Source organism: Protopterus annectens, chromosome 7.part0 (genome assembly GCF_019279795.1).
Source record: "Protopterus annectens isolate FY-2018-M chromosome 7.part0, PAN1.0, whole genome shotgun sequence".
Classification (NCBI taxonomy): Eukaryota; Metazoa; Chordata; order Ceratodontiformes; family Protopteridae; genus Protopterus; species Protopterus annectens.
In genome coordinates this window covers 175,106,098-175,126,566 of record NC_056739.1, presented here as the reverse complement: position 1 = coordinate 175,126,566, position 20,469 = coordinate 175,106,098, and the positions used below count along the sequence as shown (strand labels likewise).

General features: G+C 40.7%; 1 protein-coding gene across 2 annotated transcripts in view; it reads right to left on the bottom strand.

Moving 5' to 3' along the window:
• Positions 1-20,469, bottom strand: part of DRAM2 (DNA damage regulated autophagy modulator 2) — a 337,805-nt gene that overhangs the window by 35,980 nt on the left and 281,356 nt on the right. For both annotated transcript variants that reach the window (XM_044076654.1, XM_044076653.1), the window contains exon 7: positions 19,261-19,353. In XM_044076654.1, coding sequence (XP_043932589.1) covers positions 19,261-19,353 — 93 coding nt within the window. The remainder of the gene's footprint in view (positions 1-19,260; positions 19,354-20,469) is intronic.

Genomic DNA, 20,469 nt, shown 5'->3' with positions numbered 1-20,469 from the left:
GGAAAGGGTCTAGTAGGTGTGAAAAAACATACTCCAACAGCAGATAAGGTCTTACCTTCTTGTTCACACCTGGTGAGCATTTCTTTTACTTTGGGCCTAAAAAGAGAAGAGCCAGCAAAAGGGGGATTAATGAAGGAAGACTTGAAAGGCTCTGCGAAATCGCAAAAGCACATCCAGGCCTGCCTCCTGATAGAGATACTTGAACCAGCTGCCCTACTCGTTCCATCTTCTGCCTATAATATAAGCCTCATGGGTGAGTTCATGACTGAATTTAGGGTGGTGAGCTGAGCACTGACTTTACCAGACAGTGCATCAGCTACTCCTTGGAGGGAGTTTGATAGTTCTTTTAACAAGTCCCTCTGCAATCTAGTTAAGTGGGTAAGTCACTGACAAAAATATGTGCTTCCCATAGCTATCTATAGTCTTGCAATCCTTATTCAGAGGATGGCTAGAGGAGATGGATTAGGAAAGCTCCTTTTTATTTGCTGCTGCTGCCATGACCATGGCACCAACTGCTACACCTTTTGATAAAAAGTTCTTGTCCTTAGGGGCTGTAATATATTTATTTGGCCACCTAGGAGTAGGCTCTATGGTATCTAGGGTCTCCCAAGCCTTCTGAGAGATTAACTCAATAAGCCCTTTGGAAGGAGGGGTCACCCAGGAGGTTGAAGGCTAAGACCCAAAGGCCTTCAGGTAAACTGACTCCTCAGTCAAAGGGGAGGTGTATTGCCAGTCACCTCTCTGCTTTAAGATTTCCAGGATGTCTCCAAAGGAGACATCTTCAAGAGGTGACTGTGGGGACCCTTCTGCTTCATCGAGGTTGGTATTGGATGTGATGGACTCCTCTGGGGAGTTGAAATGCTTCTTCTTGCATGTCTTCTTCTGAAGGACTTCCTCAGTGGGATAGTCTGGGCAGGTTTCAGAAGAGGGGGGAGTCCCCTGCTGGACATCCTGAGGCCAAGGGTCTCTGCAGACTTGTGAAGAGGGTAGGTGAGAAGACAAAGACACTTGGACAGAACTTGGAGGAAGATCAAAAGAAGAGTGTGTCTCAGACTGAGAGGTAGTCAGAACCCTCCTCATAACTTCAAAGGCAGTCTGCCCCTGCTCCGAAGGAGTCCTCAGATCTGACAAATGAGTTGTCAGAGCCGAAGGAGCCTCCAGAGCAGAAGATGGAAGCTCTGAAGCCAAGGTAGGAGTCAAAATCAGCCGAGCTGAGGCCCCCAGAGGGAAGGTCAGATCCGGTGAGATCTGAACCAGCTCCGCTGACCCAACTGGGGAGTGTCAGCTCCCAGAGGTCTCCTGCTCCATCTGGATGGAAACACTTGGGGTAAATACTGGATCTGAGGAGGCTATGGGTCCTAGACCCGATACAGATACAAGCTGGATATCGGAATCTTCAGTCTCCATAACTGATGGAAAGACTGGAGGAGGAGCAGATGCCCAGGGGAAGACTGTCTGAAACATTTCCTTTGGGCTCAGATCCACTAATAATTTGGCTAAGGCCAGTGTCTTTAATAGTCTTTCCACTACCCTATCCATATCTTCATTGGACAGACTTCTGGTGTACTGGGTAGAAAGGGCTGGTGACCTTGATCTGGCTAGAAAAGGTGATGGGAACCGAGAGTGGACTGGTTCCAGGGAAGGAGATTGGCACCTATATCTAAACTCTGAGAGTAAGGTTGACTTCGGGGCAGATAGTTCTTGCTGATCCAAAGAAGCCTTGGCTCTGACTTGAGTCATCTGCTCCAGTATTTCCTTTGGAGCCGACAGCTTAGGAGCTTTCTGCTTCAGCTCCAAAAAGGTAACTTTTGTAGTTTGCCCAATTTGTCAGATTTTGAAGATTCCTGTGATATAGCCTCAGAAAATTGGGTCTTAAGCAGACCTTTTAGAATAGGCTTATTTTTACTCTCCATCAATGCTCTATGGTTAAATCAATGACAGATGGAGCATGACTCTTGTAAATGAAGAGGCATTAAAAAATAAACACACAGAGTGTGTGAATCGCTTAGGGGCATCTTTTTTCCATATTTCTCACATTTCTTTGAAACCTAGGGCTCCTCTTCTTGCTTTTGAGACATATCAATATCAGAAGGAAGAGCAGGCGAAGAGGAACACAGCACACAAAAACTCGGAGACAGTCCTCTAACTTAAATGGACAGAAAATTTAAAAGAACAGAGGGTTTTTTAATAATTAGAAAGGTGGGAAAGTAGGAAAGATGGAGTAGAATGTCCATTAATTTAAACAGACATTCGTTAGATGTCATCTAACTGAAACGGACACTAACTCCTAAGAAAAATGTGTAGAAGGAGACTAATAGACACTCGCTAAAGTGTAAAGATATAAAATATATTTTAAGAGGAAAAAGGTTTATAAGTATTGGAAAGTTAGAAATCTATAATAAGAAGAAAAAATATCAAACGCTTAGCCCTGAGCTTGCTATCCAACCTCTTTGCTGAGTGGCAAACAAAATTTGGGGAAGCTAGGAGGTTCCATTATGGGTAAAGAAGGGGCCCACGAGCTTTGCTGAAGACCTCTAGCTTGGAAAGTGGCCAAGATGGATGCGATGGATTGGATCTGACCCATCAGTGAGAATAACGGCGAGACTGACAACATCACATAAAGAAGTTATAAGCTCCGTGTACTCTGCCCTCATGAGGCCAATAATTGAGTACAATGCCCCTTTTGGTATGTACCTTTCCAAGCACCTGCAGCAACTGGAGACACCACAAAGGTTCCTCACAAGGACAATTCAAGGTCTTTAGCATCTGTGGATTGCCTGAAATTACTGTCCCTTTATTCTTTTTCATACAAACTACTCAGAGGCAATCTCTGCCTTGCATATAAGGCAATCTCAGACCCTGCTTTACTGGAAATGCTGCATATCTGCAAGACAAATGGTACACAGGTTACGTGCTCTAATGGCCTTAACCTGGTATGTGACATTAATAGAACCTGCTAGAGGGACAGATTTGTCTCCCAGAGGTTACCACACTTCATGTTAAACAGAACACCTCATTGGCCCTCTTCAAATGCAATCTGGACAACTGGATGGGTAACCGTAAATTCACCTGGGGGGGTTCCACCTATGTCATTCTTGGACACAAGCATTAGGGGCTGATCATGGAAATAAGGGTAGAACTTGGCTAGGCTTGTAAGGGCCCTAGAGCCATTAGCCTAGTGATTTCTTATGATCTTATGACATGTGAATGCCCAACAGTCTGCAATGAGCTATCATTAGAGCTAGACACTTTATAAATGCCCACAGAGTTGTAAATAACCCAAATGATAATGCAGAGAATACATAATGTGACCCAGAAATAGAAAATCTAAGGAAACATCTGAACATTATGATCATTGGTACTGTTTTGAAGAGGTATGCCTGTCTGCATGGTCAGATCATTCCAAATTATGTGAAAATTAGATTTTAAATTCTCCTTTGAATAGAGATTAAGTTTTTTGGTTTATCTGCTGCATAGCTTATCAAAAAGTATGATGAAAGGGGTAAATTAATGCAGGGAATGTCTTAAGATTTTTCAGCCCTCCTTTTCCATATTTTCTAAGGGAGTCTGTCACCCTTCATCCAATTTCAGCAAAAAATACCAAAAAAAAAAACTAAGAAACAGTTTCACCAAAATGCAGGTAAACAGATGTTTAAGAAGAAATGGCAGTGGAGTTCTAATAAGAATTCAGGAATCTCTGCCAAAACCAAGGACAGTCCAACAAATCAAGTGACTATTTAAGTGACCTTGTTCCCCCTCTCCCACCCTGGCCATCCCTTTTCCCTTCCAGAAAGTCCGATTTTTCACTTACTCTCTTTTGCAACAGATAGTTTCAGACAAATGGGTTTTAAAGATCATTCATCAAGGTTATAGATGGCAGTGGAAGGAAATCCCTCCTTTTCAGGGAAGCATAATTCCTTAACAACCAGACCAGGGTCCTCTTTTTTCCATTGTCCTACAACACATGCTGGCTTAGGGAGTGATAGAGCCAGTTCTACCTTCCCAAGTTGGGGAATGTTTTTATTCAGGGATGTGTTTAGTGCCAAAGAAAGAAGATGCTTGGAGACCCGTTCTGGATCTTTCTTTCCTAAACCTTTTTGTGATAGTACCCAAGTTCAACATGCTGTCACATCACAGCCTGTTACCCTTCTTCCTCATTTAAGTACGTTTCTTAATAATACTAGATTTTTATTTATTTTATTGATTTTAACATTTGTTGATGGGAAAGTCTGACTAAGACAGATCCTATTTTCAGTGGAGGCCCGTGGAGAAAAGCTTCAGATACATGTCTTTGAAATGTCGGAGGAAACCGAAGTATATGGAGGAAACCCAAGTGAATGCAGGGATGACATGCAGACTCCACACAGAATGCACCCCGGCTGAGATGCTTATCATCACATCCCTATTCATCCAAACTTCAGATGTTTCTTAAGGTTTTGCATGTCTGGATTATATTATCTGTTCTCTGCCTTACCCTTTGGACTATGACTATCCACTGCACCAAGAGTGCTCACAAAGTGCTCAGCTCAGGTATAGCTCATTGCAGGCTACATTTTCCATATTTAGACATTTTACTTAACTTTGGAGAGTATTTTTAAAGCGTCAGGAATCTGTCATTTGGGAGAGAGATCTCTTACACAAGCTGTGACACCAACAGAACATTCAAAAAGTCTACTCCTTCACATAGGATTGTGTTCCTGGGATGTCAACTAGACATCTCAGTTCAAAGTTCTCTTTTCCCAGAGAAAAAAAAAATCTATATCTAAATCTATGTCAAATGCGTTCCATTCAGACTTCAGTCACTGTGAGGGAATACCTCAAGATACCTCACGTGAAGAACATACAATGTTAACTGAAGTCTCTTTGGTCCCAGCACCAACACCTTTTTTTATTTTCAAGTCCCAGTGCTGAGGATTGCCAGAAGAGAAATCACTTTGTGGATACAGCAAATTTTCCTAAACCCAGGTTTAACCTTCTCCATCCCTGTTTCAAAGCAGTCAGTCACCACAGACACCTCTGACTTTGCTTGGTGATCAGTTTCAGGAGGGATAAAAGTGCAAGGTGTGTGGGACACCAAAGGCAGATGCAAGCACATAAATATAAAAGAAATTCTTGCCCTGATCAAGACACTCAAATCTCTGAACTATGTTTGGTCCCTTGGACCTGTTTATGTTGTTACAGACAATGCCACAGTCACATGGGTCCATGGTTAAATTCTGGCATTTGCTTGCTCTATGACTTGAGCTTGTATGCTCTTTTTGTATTTCTGTGGGTCTTTCCCAGCTACTCTTGTTTCTTTCCTCTTCCCAATGACATGCTAATTAGTTTTATCCACTAATACCTTTTCACTAGGATTAGAATGATGTTTGGTGAACAGGGATGAAGCACTGACTATGACAATGACAGCTTGGCCATCCTTTGGGTCCATTCTGCTGTGACACTGACTTTTGCAGTGAAGCAGAAGTACAACATCTAACATACAGGCTGGGAATGTGTCTCTGGCTCTGCCAAGCTATAATAAGCAGTAGCTGCATGGAGGACCATGTGCGGGATCATGCACAATGCCAAGTATAGGAAGGCATAACAGGCCCTGACATAGCTGACTGCTCACATCAGCCATCTGGGACTGTGGCATTGTACCGATCCAAGTTAAAAAAGCACGATCTCTGTCTGGATAATGGCCTCTTGTGAACTGCTCATAAACCATTGGGAACAAGTAATCAATCAGTCACAGCAGGACTGATTTTGACAGACAGGTAGAGGAATTAATGTATAAATAAATAAATAGTTCTTTAGTTTGAATTGTGGAATATTTCTTCTCATGGTCAGGTCTAAGTAGGTGGTGTGTACCATCTTGCCTTTGTCTATTGCTTTGGTGAATCTTTTGAAAAAGTCTTCTAAGTTAAGTAAGCATTACCTGCCTTTCATGGAACCAAATTGGTATGGGTCCAGTGTCTGGGGATTTCCTATGTCCTTATCCATTATTTCCATGATAAGTCTTTCCACAGCTTTACATATGAAGCTGGTCAGACTTGTGGTCTGCTGTTACCTGAGTCAGTGGATCGCCCTCCCTTGTGCAGGGCTGTGACTGTCACTGTCCTCCATTCACTTTGTATGAAGCCCATTTGGAGGTTGATGGTTCACCATGCTTCATAGTACTCAGGCAACATCTGGAAATATTGTCAGGACTCATTCATAGACAGCTTCCAGCACTCCATGTAGCAAACTGGTTTCTGATACTTCTTGTGAGATATTTGGTGATGAGAGGAGGATGAAACTGAACCTGAATTTATTGAATAGCAGGTTTGCTATATCTTCATCTTCAGTATAGGTGGTGTCATTCCCAATAATCTCAGTGCACTGCTGCAAAATGCTTTTGAGATTACGGACATAGCTGAAGCCGGCCTTCTGGTTGCCCTTAATGGGTCTGTGTTATTGCCTTAAATTTTGCAATAGTGGTTTTAATTGGATTCCAGAGATGCTTATTTAATTTAATGATGGGTTTCTAACATGCTGGATGTTACACTTCTTATTTTTTGCCACAGTTTCCTTCCTTTTGTTATAAAACTTACTGATATTTTAGTTCCGCTTAGGAGGTTTGTTTTAGGGTTTGCTCTGAGCTTGTTTTTACCGGATACAGCTACTTTTATGCAGTTGTCTACATGCTGATATAAGATAGTGATGTACATTTTCACATCAGCAGTAGAGTTTTCTGGGTTTGAAGGGATGGGGGTTGACACTTGCCAGGATAACACTTAGAAGTAGAAAGTTTGCACTGCAGAAATTTCTATAAGTCCCAGTGAAAATGGGGATCTGAGGTTTTGGTTTCATTTCCAAGGAGGCTGATTTGGGGTTGGACATGAGCAGTGAGGATGCTACACAAAGGATGGAGGGTAATTCCTCCATATTTGTGAGTACAAGGTCATCCTCCATATTTGTGAGTACAAGGTCAAGGATGTTGTTCCTCCTAGTTGGTACTCTCATTACTTGGACCAGAGCATTAGTGTTAAAGTACAGCAATTTCTAAGCTTGCATACTAGCAGTGGTATATATTTTCCAGTTTACAGCTGAGTAGTACAAGTCACCTAGGAAGATGGAAGCAGGTTTAATGTTGAGTGACTTCAGGTTATATAAGTAGCTACTATGACATTCCTGGGTCATTGAGGGTATTCTGCAGCTAGCTAGAATATGGTAAGGAACTTTGCTGATGGTGTGTTGGACATGAAGAAGCCCTAGGTCATCATGGTGCTTTACTAATCCTGATGTGAGTCTCTTCTGGATAAAGACCAGGACATCTCCACCTTTCATGAGTAGGTCTCATGTGTGAAAGGCATTATAGCTCTGCAAAGCTGGGGTACTTTCCTCTGATTTAAACCATGACTCACTCGCTACACAGACACCTACATCCTCCAAGATGAGGAGGGCTTGCAGGGAGTGAAGTTTCTTGTTCAGGCTACTAGCAATGATCAACAGCACCTTTATATTTTCCTTTGTTTGTTTTGTTATGTTGGTAGGTTTATCTGGTTGACATTGCCCAAAAAGGCAGTATGGGGAAGACAGTGTTTTAGCCAATATTCAAAAGCCTAGAGAGGACATGTGCAGACCATTCCCAGGTGAAGCAGTTCACAGAAACAGACATTACAGTACTGAGGTTAGTTTGGCTAGGCAGCACTGTTTTGGGGAAAAAAAAGCTCTTCCACACACTGTCTACTCGCAAGCGAGTCCTATGGCAGCAGTGTAGTGAGGATTCTCAGTGCAGGTTACAGGAGGCATATTAATTGAGTACACTCATCATAAAGGCAACATCTTGAGCCAGTTGAGCTTGGGAATGCAGATTCTGCAGAAAAACACAATACTTTCACTAATGTGAATGTAAACTCCTAGTCTGTAGCAACAGACCAGGATTGAGTTTATCAAAATATAACTTTTTATGTAAAAACGTGACAAAGGCAGAAAAAGTGGAAACAAATGTATGAACTTGAAGGTGACTAAGTGCAGCTTAAATATGTAATAAAGGCCAGAACATGTACACTTTAAACTTCACATGTGATAAAAGAAGTGTTATTTGGAACACGGGTCATACAGGAAATCACAATGCTCCCACTAATGTGAGTCTAATTGCAGTGCAAGTCTATGGCATCAAGCCAGGTAAAAGTTACAAATAATTGTCCTTTTAATAAAGAAATACGTGTCTTGTGTCTCCAAATGTGTAACATTATCCTGAGATTTTATTTTTCTAAGTTAAATATTTAAGTGTAAAACGTTTCATGCCATTGCAGTACACATAAAAGGAGATGCAAATTTCTGTGTTATTTTCTTAATTATTTGTAACTGACTGTGTGGATTATTTTAGATGGACAAATTCCATAGCATCTCCAATTAATCATTTTCATGTATTGTAATACAGTGACTTCTGTTATGTGATGTATTTGCATGTGAAACAAGTTTTACCTGAAACAACTATTTTATTTGCATTTTATGCAGTCATGCAGTGATTAACATAGAAATTAAGACTGGGTCAGTTATCATAATAAACTACTAAAGCAACAAAGGTGACCAAAGTGAGCAGTAGAAACACCATAAGCCCAACGCATAGAATGAAATGATCCAGAGACTACCGAAATCCAATCTCTTTTGTTGTTAAGCGCTTTCTTCCCCAATGTGAACCTCGGGAACTTCCTCAGAACAAGAAACAGGAAAAACATACCCATTCAGGTCAACACCCTTTTATACACAGCTGAGCAATTAATTAACCCATTAAACAATAAAAAAATAAAGGCAAAACATTAAAAAAACATAAAATACTTCACTACTTTTGAGTGTACAGTAAAAAACACATTTTAAATGGACAAACAATTGAAGTAGCAAGTTTTACATTCAATTTATTAAAGCCCTTTTCCTTAAAACAGGAACCAGGGAAATATGGTCATTTAACCCAGGTTCAACAGTAGCATTTAGTCTAATGATCCTACAGAACTTTAAGATCAACCTGAAGCTCCCACCAACCACCTCTAAAGTTATGTGGGACAAATTCAAGAATGCCAAACTTAAATCTTGTGTCTCCCTTACAAGCTAGTGTGTGCCTATATAGGGCATTGTTCATGTTCCCCTTAGTAATAGCCTAGAGATGTTCATATATTCTGGTCTTGAAATTCCTTTCCGTTTTGCCAATGTAATAGTATGAACATGTTTGGCAGACTGAAATGTATATAACACCTCTCGTGTTGCAATTGCTCTTATGTAGGGGAATACCCCTACAATGACCAGCTATAAAGGCCACATCACTGTCCAGAATGAAAGGGCATTGGTTACAGCAACCACATCTAGTGGTGCCTTTGATGGCCATATTTCTAGACAAGAAAGTGTGCTCTGTCAAATATTTAAAATTATACCCCGCTTTGTATACAAAGCTAGGTAAATCACCTAATGTGTGAAAGATGTCAAGATTCCCTTTGAATATGTGCCAGTTCCTTTTAATGATTATTATTTTAATTATTATAATGTTTAATAGCACTGACTATGTTAACAATCTTCCCATGATTTTGCTGACACTAGCTTGTAAGGGAGACACAAAATTTAAGTACACTCAAAAGTAGTGAAGTATTTTATGTTTTTTAATGTTTTGCCTTTAATTTTTTATTGTTTAATTGGTTAATTAATTGCGCAACTGTGTATAAAAGGGTGTTGACCTGAATGGGTATGTTTTTCCTGTTTCTTGTTCTGAGGAAGTCCCCGAGGTTCACATTGGGGAAGAAAGCACTTAACAACAAAAGAGACTGGATTTTGGTATTCTCTGGATCACTTCATTCTATGCGTTGGGCTTATGGTGTTTCTACTGCTCACTTTGGCACCTTTGTTGCTTTAAGAGTTGATTTTTGGTGCCTTATCAAATGGTTGCTTTGATTTACCAGTTATCATAATAAACTACATTTGTGTACACTTACCATAAATGTAGATATTCGAGTGTATTCACTGTTGCAGTCATCACCTGTGGGTTATCCCTGCTGTGTTAGCCCTTGGCTGGCCTGAATACCAAAGTCAATGTTTTTCTGCGTCGGCTGCTGTTGCCTGATGACTGACATCAGGTTGTCAGTGCTATAAAGAAAGGCAGCCGACATCATTACATCAGTTGTTCTTGCCCTAACCAGTCAGAAGCCCTAAGAAATATGGTAGAGTGGTCCTGGTGGCTAAAAGCCACCATAAGAAGCTTATGTCTCCCTAAGGAAAGAGGATATAAGGGGGAAGGAGGGTAGGAAACCAGGACTGCAACAGTGAATACACTTGAACAGCTACATTTATGGTAAGTGTACACAACTGTACTATGTTCTTCGTGCTTCACTGTTCCAGGCATCACCTGTGAGAGGATTCCCAAAGTTGAGGAGAGGGGTCGAGGGATTAGTTAGAGACCTAGGCATGGGTAAGCATGCCCTGCAGAACTGCAGAGGCAAACCCTGCCCTTACCTTAGAGAAAAGAGTTAGGTGGTAATGTTTTGTAGAGGTATGGACAGAGGTTCAGGTGGCAGCTTCCAAGATGTCCTTGCTGGGAACTCCTCTGAGGTATGCTGTGGAAGGGGAGGCTACCCTAGTGAAATGGGTATGAAGAGACGTAGGTAGTGGTTTCCCATGTAACCTGTCATAGAAATGGATACAGTGTGATATCCATTTGGAAATGGTCTGCTTGGAAATCGACTTCCCCTCTGCTCCTTGGGCAAAGCTGACAAGAAGCTGCTCTGTTTTCCTGAAGGCATTGAGCTTGAGCCCATGGAAACTATGGAAACTTCTTTTTTAAATTTATGTTCAAGCAATTGTATATTTATAGGTTCATAGGTTGGTACTAGGCTATTGGACCTAGGGCCTATACAAGCCTAGCCATAACAATTCCCTGGATATTTCTTCCCAGAATATTTACTTCCCTGGACCCATGTCTAGCAGGGCGACTGACGTGATCCCTGAGGTGAATTTCCTATCTCCCATCCAATTGTCAAGGTTTCGTTCGAAGAGGGCCAAGGAGGCGCTCTGCTTGACATGTATGGGCAGCCTATTCCAGAGTATGGGGAGTCTCTGGGTCAGGAACCTATCCCTCCAGCATATTTTATTCATTGTGATGACAAGGTTTAGATCCCTGGCCCGTGTGGATCTGAGGGATTGGGATTTCTTTAAGTGGAGCATGTCCAACAGCTCCGTGTTTGACATGGCCTTGTATGTTAAGCAGAAATCACCTATGAGTAGACGATATGGCACAGAATATAGCTGGAGTTTTTTTAGACGGTCAGCATAGGGCATCTGCTTTAGGCCTGTGATTCTTTTAGTGAGGTATTTCTGTGGCCTTTCCAGCTGTCGCAGATGTCTTGTGAGGTACATACCAAACTGGGCGTTGTACTCTATAATGGGTCTAATAAGGGATGAGTACAGTGGGACAATGACCTCCTTTTTTCTGGATGAAAAGCCCTTAGTGATGAGGTGTGCCACATAGAAGGATTTCCTGACTGATGTGGCAATGTGGTTATCGAAGGCGAGACCATTGTCCACCTGTATCCCTAAGTCCCTCATCACATTTTTGGTGTTTAGTGTACTGCCACCTATGTGGTAATTCATGGGTACATGGTTTTTCCCAAAGGGGATAACTATACATAATATCTTGTTTAATTTGTTTCTCAACATTCTAACACTGTATGCTGCATAATTTGTAAAACTCTGATTTTACTCCTTTTATATGTTCTATGGTCTTTGTACAAAGTAGCTATGTTTATATAATTTTTTATTATTTTTATTATTTTTTCATAATTTTTTACTGTGTATCAGGAGCTTTTCTCCCAGGACCTCCGCTGAAAACAATCACCTTGTGTCCAGTCTGACTAATGTGGTAAACAAATGGAAAATAAACTTAAAATAAAAAAAATATATATATATATATATATATATATATATATATATATATATATATATATATATATATATATATATATGGGTCTACTTCTAATCAACGGAAAATAATTTTTTTAGAGATTAGAAAGCAGACATTCACTTTCACGAAAATGCACTTAACCGAAAGTGTACTTTTGTGAAAGTCACTTAACTGAATCATGGTACAGTGGGGATAAGGAAATATATCCCTTTCCCACTGTAGTGTGATCTTGGAGTTGGTATATATAAGTAGTGGAGGTGCAGGAGGGTTTGCCCCCCTGCAAAAATGTATTCTTCTTTGCCAGACATACCTCCGGTAATTACATATATCTCCAAGATTGCACTACAGTGGGGAAAAGGATATATTTCCTTCTCCCCACTGTACCATAATTCAGTTAAGTGACTTTTGTGAAAGGCACTTCCGGTTAAGTGCACTTTCGTGAAAGTGAGTGTCTGCTTTCTAATGTTCGAAAAAATGAGTTTTCCTTGATTAGAAGCAGACCTATATATATATATATATATATATATATATATATATATATATATATATATATATATAGAGGGTCCCTATTAATTTGATGTGCGGATAGTGAATCATGAAGTGCAGTGGATTAGCAAGGAGGAAATAGCTAAGAAGAGGATAAAGAACGGAAAGGCTGTTGGTCCTGATGACATACCTGTGGAAGCATGGAGGTGTTTAGGTGAAATGGTAGTGGAGTTTTTAACTAGATTGTTTAATGAAATCTTGGAAAGTGAGAGGATGCCTGAGGAATGGAGAAAAACTGTTTTGGTACCAATTTTTAAGAATAAGGGTGATGTGCAGAGCTGTAGTAACTACAGAGGGATTAAACTGATCAGTCACAGCATGAAGTTATGGGAAAGAGTAGTGGAAGCTAGGTTAAGAAGGGAGGTGATGATCAGTGATCAGCAGTATGGTTTCATGCCAGGAAAGAGCACTACAGATGCAATGTTTGCTCTGAGAGTGTTGATGGAGAAGTACAGAGAAGGTCCGAAGGAGTTGCATTGTGTCTTTGTGGATTTAGAGAAAGCAGATGACAGGGTGCCTAGAGAGGAGTTGTGGTATTGTATGAGGAAGTCGGGAGTGTCAGAGAAGTACATAAGAGTGGTACAGGATATGTATGAGGGTAGTGTGACAGCGGTGAGGTCTGTGGTGGGAGTGACAGATGCGTTTAAGGTGGAGGTGGGATTACATCAAGGATCAGCTCTGAGCCCTTTCTTATTTGCAATGGTGATGGACAGGTTGACAGACGAGATCAGACAGGAGTCCCCGTGGACTATGATGTTTGCAGATGACATTGTGATCTGTAGTGAGAGTAGGGAACAGGTGGAGGAGACCCTGGAGAGGTGGAGATATGCTCTAGAGAGAAGAGGAATGAAGGTCAGCAGGACTAAGACAGAATATATGTGTGTGAATGAGAGGGAGGATAGAGGAATGGTGAGGATGCAGGGAGTAGAGGTGGCGAAGGTGAATGAGTTTAAGTACTTGGGATCAACAGTTCAGAGTAATGGTGAGTTTGGAAGAGAGGTGAAGAAGAGAGTACAGGCAGGATGGAGTGGGTGGAGAAGAGTGTCAGGAGTGATTTATGACAGACGAGTACCAGTAAGAGTGAAAGGTTAGGTCTACAAGAGGTTAGTGAGACCAGCTATGTTATATGGGTTGGAGACAGTGGCATTGACAAAAAGGCAGGAGTCAGAGCTTGACGTGGTAGAGTTGAAGATGTTAAGATTTGCACTGGGTGTGACGAGGATGGACAGGATTAGGAATAAGTATATTAGAGGGTCAGCCCAGGTTGGAAGGTTTGGAGACAAAGCCAGAGAGGCAAGCTTACATTGGTTTGGACATGTGCTGAGGCGGGATGCAGAGTATATTGGGAAAAAGATGCTAAGGATGAAGCTGCCAGGTAACAGGAAAAGAGGAAGGCCTAAGATAAGGTTTATGGATGTGGTGAGAGAGGACATGCAGGTGGTTGGTGTGACAGAGCAAGGTGCAGAGGACAGGAAGAAATGGAAACAGTTGATCTGCTGTGGCGACCCCTAATGGGAGCAGCCAAAAGAAGAAGAAGAAGAAGAAGGGTCCCTATTAATTATTCAAACGTTTTAAAGTTCGAATGTCATATGGTCGACACCATATGATCGAACTTTAAAAAGTTCGGAGGTGAAAAGCAACGGCTCCGTACAGCACAGAATGGGAAAATTTTCCTTTTCTGCACTGAAGTGCGATCTCGGAGTTGGTATATTTAAGTGGGGGGGTGTAGCTACCCACGTGGTGGGTGCAGGGGGGCTTGCCCCCTAGCTTAGAGCATTGAGGTAAGTTTTTTTTTTAATTTTTTATTATATTTTCGATGTTTCAAACTTCGCTCATATGTTGTCGAACATGAAGTAGGAAGTTTTGAAACTTCAGATATATAATATAGACCCTACACACACACACACACACACACACACACACACACAGAAGTGGGTGATTCCCATGGTAGCCGAGATAAGAGACCTCTTTCTTCAATTGAATTGCATTCTTTAAGTCAATCTCCTTCTGGGAATGTCCCTGGAAAAAGAGAAAAATCAGACACAATTCTTCTCTTAACAGTTTTTTTTTTTGTTGCTATTAATTTCTGTGGCTACGGGCTTATTTCAGATCTTGAACCCTGTGGAACAACAGGGAAATGTCAGTGTTTCTTAATTCATAATTTCTTAATTCTTGTTTCTCAATTCCCTAGATCCCTTGTCAGATAATTCTTATAAGGACTGGGACAGGGCTTCTTCTGTGTTTTACTCCTCTGTCCCAGATTATGAGACAATGTTTTTTTTCAGAAGTCCCATCATGCACTCCCAACAGGAGAGCTGCATTTCCGTACCTCTGGTTTAATTACTCCACTTCTGATATCATGCTGCCCAGGAAATGGAGGCAAAACTCAGATATTCATTAGTATCACTGCTACAGTAGCCTTTAGCTATATGGGTTGCATCTTGCCCAAGTTATAACATCCAGTCAATCTTCCAAAGTCTCGGGTTCTCATCCACACATGTGCACAGGCTGCTGTTACATGAGCTCCAAATGGAGAAAACAGCAGCCTGAGCGCCAAAAACACTCAGTACATTCTTGCCACTCTCACAGCACTCTTACTGGCCTTCAGATCTCAATCTTTCCCTTTGGAAAAGCTTTCCTCACATTTTTTATAAATGTTTATCTTATTTTTGACTAAATTCCTACTAGATCTCTTTAAAAAGATTGTCTTTTAATTGTGTTAACTTTGTTACTGGAAACTTCTCATCTGACAGGATATATTTAGCTGATACTGTTTATTTTTATATGAGGCACTTATTTATGGTAAGCTTATGCTGCTTTTGCACTATTTGTAGTTTAAGTACCCTACAGCTCTATTATCCTTCCGCAAAACTGTCTCTGTAGCCATGGACAACCATAAACGTATTTCTTGCCTATTCTTGGACCTCTCAAAAGCTTTCGACACTGTCTCACACTCTCTTCTGCTGCACAAACTGCATAACTTCAACTTCTCCTCTGATACTGTTGCATGGTTCTCCAGCTACCTTACTGATAGATCTCAATCAGTGAGATGGCACTCTGCACTCTCCCCTCCTCTCCCTGTAAAAATGGGTGTATGCCAAGGGTCTATTCTAGGGCCTTTACTTTTTAATATCTTTACTAATCACCTCTATACCTCCTGTCCTCAGTCATCTTTAGTGCAATACGCAGATGATTCTGCAGTCATCACCACAGCCAACTCTCCCTCTAAGCTCTTCTCTGCTACTCAGGCATCTTTTAGCTTAGTTGAAACATGGCTGTCCAACAACCAGCTCATCCTTAATCCTAAAAAAAGCAAAGCTGTTACTCTTCCTACCTACAAAGTTCATAAATATTAAACCCTCCTTCTCCATACAGTCCCTTAATAACACTCCCATTCAGGTAGAATCCAGCACTAAGCTCTTAGGCGTAACCATCAGTGATCAGCTTAAATTTGACTTGCATGTTAATAACTGTATCAAAAAGACTCATTCAAAACTAGGGCTCCGTTACCATAACAAGAAATTCCTTACCTCTGAAGCCAATATTACTCTCTCTCTCTCTTACCTACCTTCTACCCAGTCTAATGTACAATTCTCAAATTCTCAGAAATCTTAACTCAGCACTCCTGACCAAACTCAAATCTACCTACAACAAGGTAGCTAGATTTGCTGCCCAACAAACCTACAAATCCCATCACTGTCTCTCTCTAAAACACCTAAACTGGCTTGATTTACCCCACCAGCTTCTTCTCTCTCAGCTCCAGATCATCCATTCTATCCTATACCAGCCTTCCTACTGCCCAGCACTATAACCCTCTCATCTCCCATTATTCTCCCTCCAGACCTCTCCGAAGCTCTAACCAAGACCTACTACAAATCTACAAACCCAAGTCTAAATTTGGATGCAACATGTACAGCTATCACCCCACTCTTACCTGGAATAGGCTCCCAATATAAATCAGGACCCTTACACATCCTAAATTTAAGATAGCCACCAAAGAGTGCTTTAAAAGTCACTGGTCCTGCCACTGCACTCTCCCTCCTTAACATCCCCTACTTCTCATACCTTAATCTACTTTCTGCCCTTAGCTCACTCTTCCCACTAGCTCTCTCTAATCTTCCTTAACTACTCTTTCTACTGTCTTCTAAAATCTATTAAGCAAATTGCCTCAGAGAAACATTCTATTGTAATTGTCTTGCCTTCATGCAACTACATCATGATAAAACTGGGTTTTTGTAACTACTTACCCCAAAAACTATACTCATCTTAATGACATATTTCTTTTTATACATCTTGAAATAGTTATGCTATACTCCTGATTATTGACACTGTATAACATTGTATTGCTACTTAATGCCTTGTAATAATCCTGTAACATTGATGTTTAATGCTAATTTATAATGAAAATTGTATAATATGTTGGAGTTTTTCTCCCTGGGCCTCCGCTGAAAAAGGGCTCTTCAGCTCAGTCGGACAACCCGGTCAACAAATGTAAAATAAATAATACTAAATAAATAAACATGTATGTATTTTTAGAGAAAAGTAAGTATGTTTAGTGCTTGTGTGCACTTCATGACAACTTAACTTCCAACAGTTGCTTTCCATCTTTGCTTGCCATGGGAAATGCCTTACTGCATATTTTGGAACAAAAGTATACAGTTTGGACATTTACTTTTGTGATTTATTCAGGCTACTGTGGGGAAATATAAACGTGTGTAGGACTTGTGACCACTTTAGTGACAAAGTACAATTATGTAAGTAAACTTAGCATAACAGCAGATGTTCAAACGATCACTTCTGCAGTAGCCTTAGCTATATGGGTTACATCCTGCCAAGGATATAACTGCCAGCCAGCTTCCAAAGCTTCAGGGCATCTTCCAAACACCCAAACTGTCAAGGAGCTGACTAAAAGACAAGTCTGAGCACAAAGCCCTCCAGGGCTTTACTACTACCAAAGAGTACATTCCTCTGAGGCTTTTGAGGATTGGTGGTCGGCTTGTGCTTTCCTTAGCTAGGCAGGTAAGTTCCCTGAGCTGACTAAAAGATAGGTTTGGGCATCAAGTATTTCAAAGCTTTTGTGCCAACAGAGATGGAGGCTGAATCCTGAAAGGGTAATGCTAGGAACAACAAAAAATAAGTATTCACACACTGGCATAAACAATATGCCAAAAAACATGGGAGATGGAAGGAGGAAGCAGCTACTGCAGCAGTGATCAATTCGAATATCTACTGTTATGGTAAGTTTACTAACATAACTGTACTATGTTCATCATACTTACATGGCTAGTTTGCAAAGGGTATGACCTGGTTCCTCCCTGCTTGTTGAAGGGTGGCTGCACTAACCACTATAATACCATGCTGTTAATTTTCTGACCTTTTACCAATTGCCTCAAGTTAGACTTGCATTCTATGATGTATGATCTATCTCCATGCATGTTAATTGTGATGCGTGCAGCAAGCATCTTGTTACAAGTCTTTGTGGTTCAAACACTGCCCCACCTCATGTCATGGTCAGTGTCACACCATGTCATGGGCAGTGCCACATTTCATGTCAAGGACAGTGCCACATTTCATGTCAAGGACAGTGCCACACTTCACTTCATGGACAGGGCCACACTTCACTTCATGGACAGGGCCCCACTTCACTTCATGGACAGGGCCACACTTCACTTCATGGACAGGGCCCCACTTCACTTCATGGACAGGGCCACACTTCACTTCATGGACAGGGCCACACTTCACGTCATGGTATGGTCTGCAGCTTTTGACAAATGGATTTCTTACAGCTGAAGAGAAACACGGCTAATACTGGCATACAGAATCAAATTACCCTTTCAGCATTCAGATCAAACCTTTAACTCTTAGAGTAATATATGACACAAAGTGCAAACAAGAACAAACTAACTTTGCTTATATTTTTTCGGTGCTTGTAGCTGCAAGGGTCAGCTTCCCTGGAATGTCTCTACAGGTACAAGAAGTTAGCAAACAATTCAGAGCTACTTGGCACTGTTTATTCCTCTGAAAACCTAAAAGACCACAGTTCCACTATATATGATTTCATTGTAAAACAAAACATAAACCGTGACTGCTAAAATAATTATACAACTATGTGCTAACCTACATAACGGCACAAACTAAAAATACTGAAGTACTCTAATGCTGAGCTAACAGTTTAAGGTATTATAGAGCAAAGATTTAATCAGAGAATAGAACTTTTTGTAGACTGTAACTGAGATAATGCCTCTCATCAACACTGTTCCATATCATACCTTAGCGTGCAAATTTCCCTAGCTCTCCTTGTATAGGGGTCCTAAGCTTCAGAATATTATATGAGGGAGCTAAGGAAAGTATCTTGTGACTGAAAGAAGCAAATCTTTTCCATGCAGAGGAGATGCTCATGAGGTGACAGTTTTAGAAGTCATGAACTTTCTGTCTCAGCGGGGAAGTGAACAAGGTTAATTTTCTAGTTGCTATCGTGACTTGTTCTTACATACAAGACATTACATTGTTTTTCATTTGCAAGGTCACACAAGGCTGAGGGAAGGACTGATGGATGTGTATGTTTAAAAGGGTAATGTAGGCCAACAAGCAGGTATAACTATAATCCCAGTGATCCATATTACTTCCACAAATACTGCTTATATAATATCATGATTTAGCCTTACTTACCACAGCGTATGGGCTGCAAATGTAGCTACAGAAAGAGAAGACTAAAGGGGCCCGTGACATTTTCCTAGGGAAATGTTTACATTTACAATAAATACACTTACAAGTACTTAGTAAAACTATTTATATTGATTATGTCTTACCTTGAAATCCCGAATGTAAGTCAGAAAGAAACTCACAAAAGAGAAGGCAAGAGACCATTCCGACACCGTACTGATTACGTGAGAAGTGTAACCCTGAGGACACATGCAAAAACATAGTTTCATTTTGATAGAACTAGTAACATACTTATTTTTTCTTATTAAAAGCCTTTGCAAATATCATATCAAGTATTTAAAACATATGCATGCTATATCTGTAAGTAAATGAAGTAAACTGACAAAGGAGTGTTTTTACATGCACACGTGTGCGTGAACACATGCACGGCATGCACCACAGGCACACTTTTTATGTTTATCTACACAAAACACATCCTCTCCTTGGCTGAGGAGGGATTAGAATTCTGTGGTCTGGTCTACATAAAATAAGTCTTCTTCTAGGCTGGAGAAGGATCCCAGTTTTGTGACTTGGTATAAAAACTTGGTTTCTTCTTCTTTTTGTAACTAATTTATCAATAATACACGATACAAGCATATATACAGTGCTCCAACTTTAGAGATGTTAAGCACTCACAGTTTCTAATTTTTTTGGGGGGGGGGTCAAAACATAGCCTGCAGAGAAAAACAGCGATGTTATGTTGATAAACTAAGAGATGAAGACAGAACAGAGTTGTGCAATTTGGTAACGTCAGCAATTATCAAACAGTAGGGAGTTATATATGTTGAGCCTCATATTTCTGACAGCAGTCTGCAACACTAATAGATCATTTTAATGTCCTGTAAAATAAACAAAGGAATTGACAACAGATCTCCATCTCCTAACACTTTTGTATACTTCAGTAGAGTCTTATGAAAAGTGAAAGCTGAGTGAGCACGCCATACCCACACTCACACCCACACCCACACATCACACACGTGCGTACCCATAACACTTGGTCATACATATCAAAGTCTGATTTAGTCACCTACTTCAGCAACTCCTTAGTGGAGAGGGATGAAGAAAGTTACTGAGTTTATATTTGGGAGCAGGCTGTCTGTCAGCAGCTAACTGTATAGTAAACAGGAAAAAAAACAAAGTTAATTAAATAGGACTGGACCAGGGAGATAAAGGGAAACAAAAACTTGTTCTGCAGTGATTGAAAAAAGAAAAGAGAGGCAAATACACAAGAGCTAGTGCCTACAAAATGCAGTGCCCTGTTTTGTCAATGTCTAGCACATTCACCACAACTCATTACTGTTACCGTTTTTATTAGA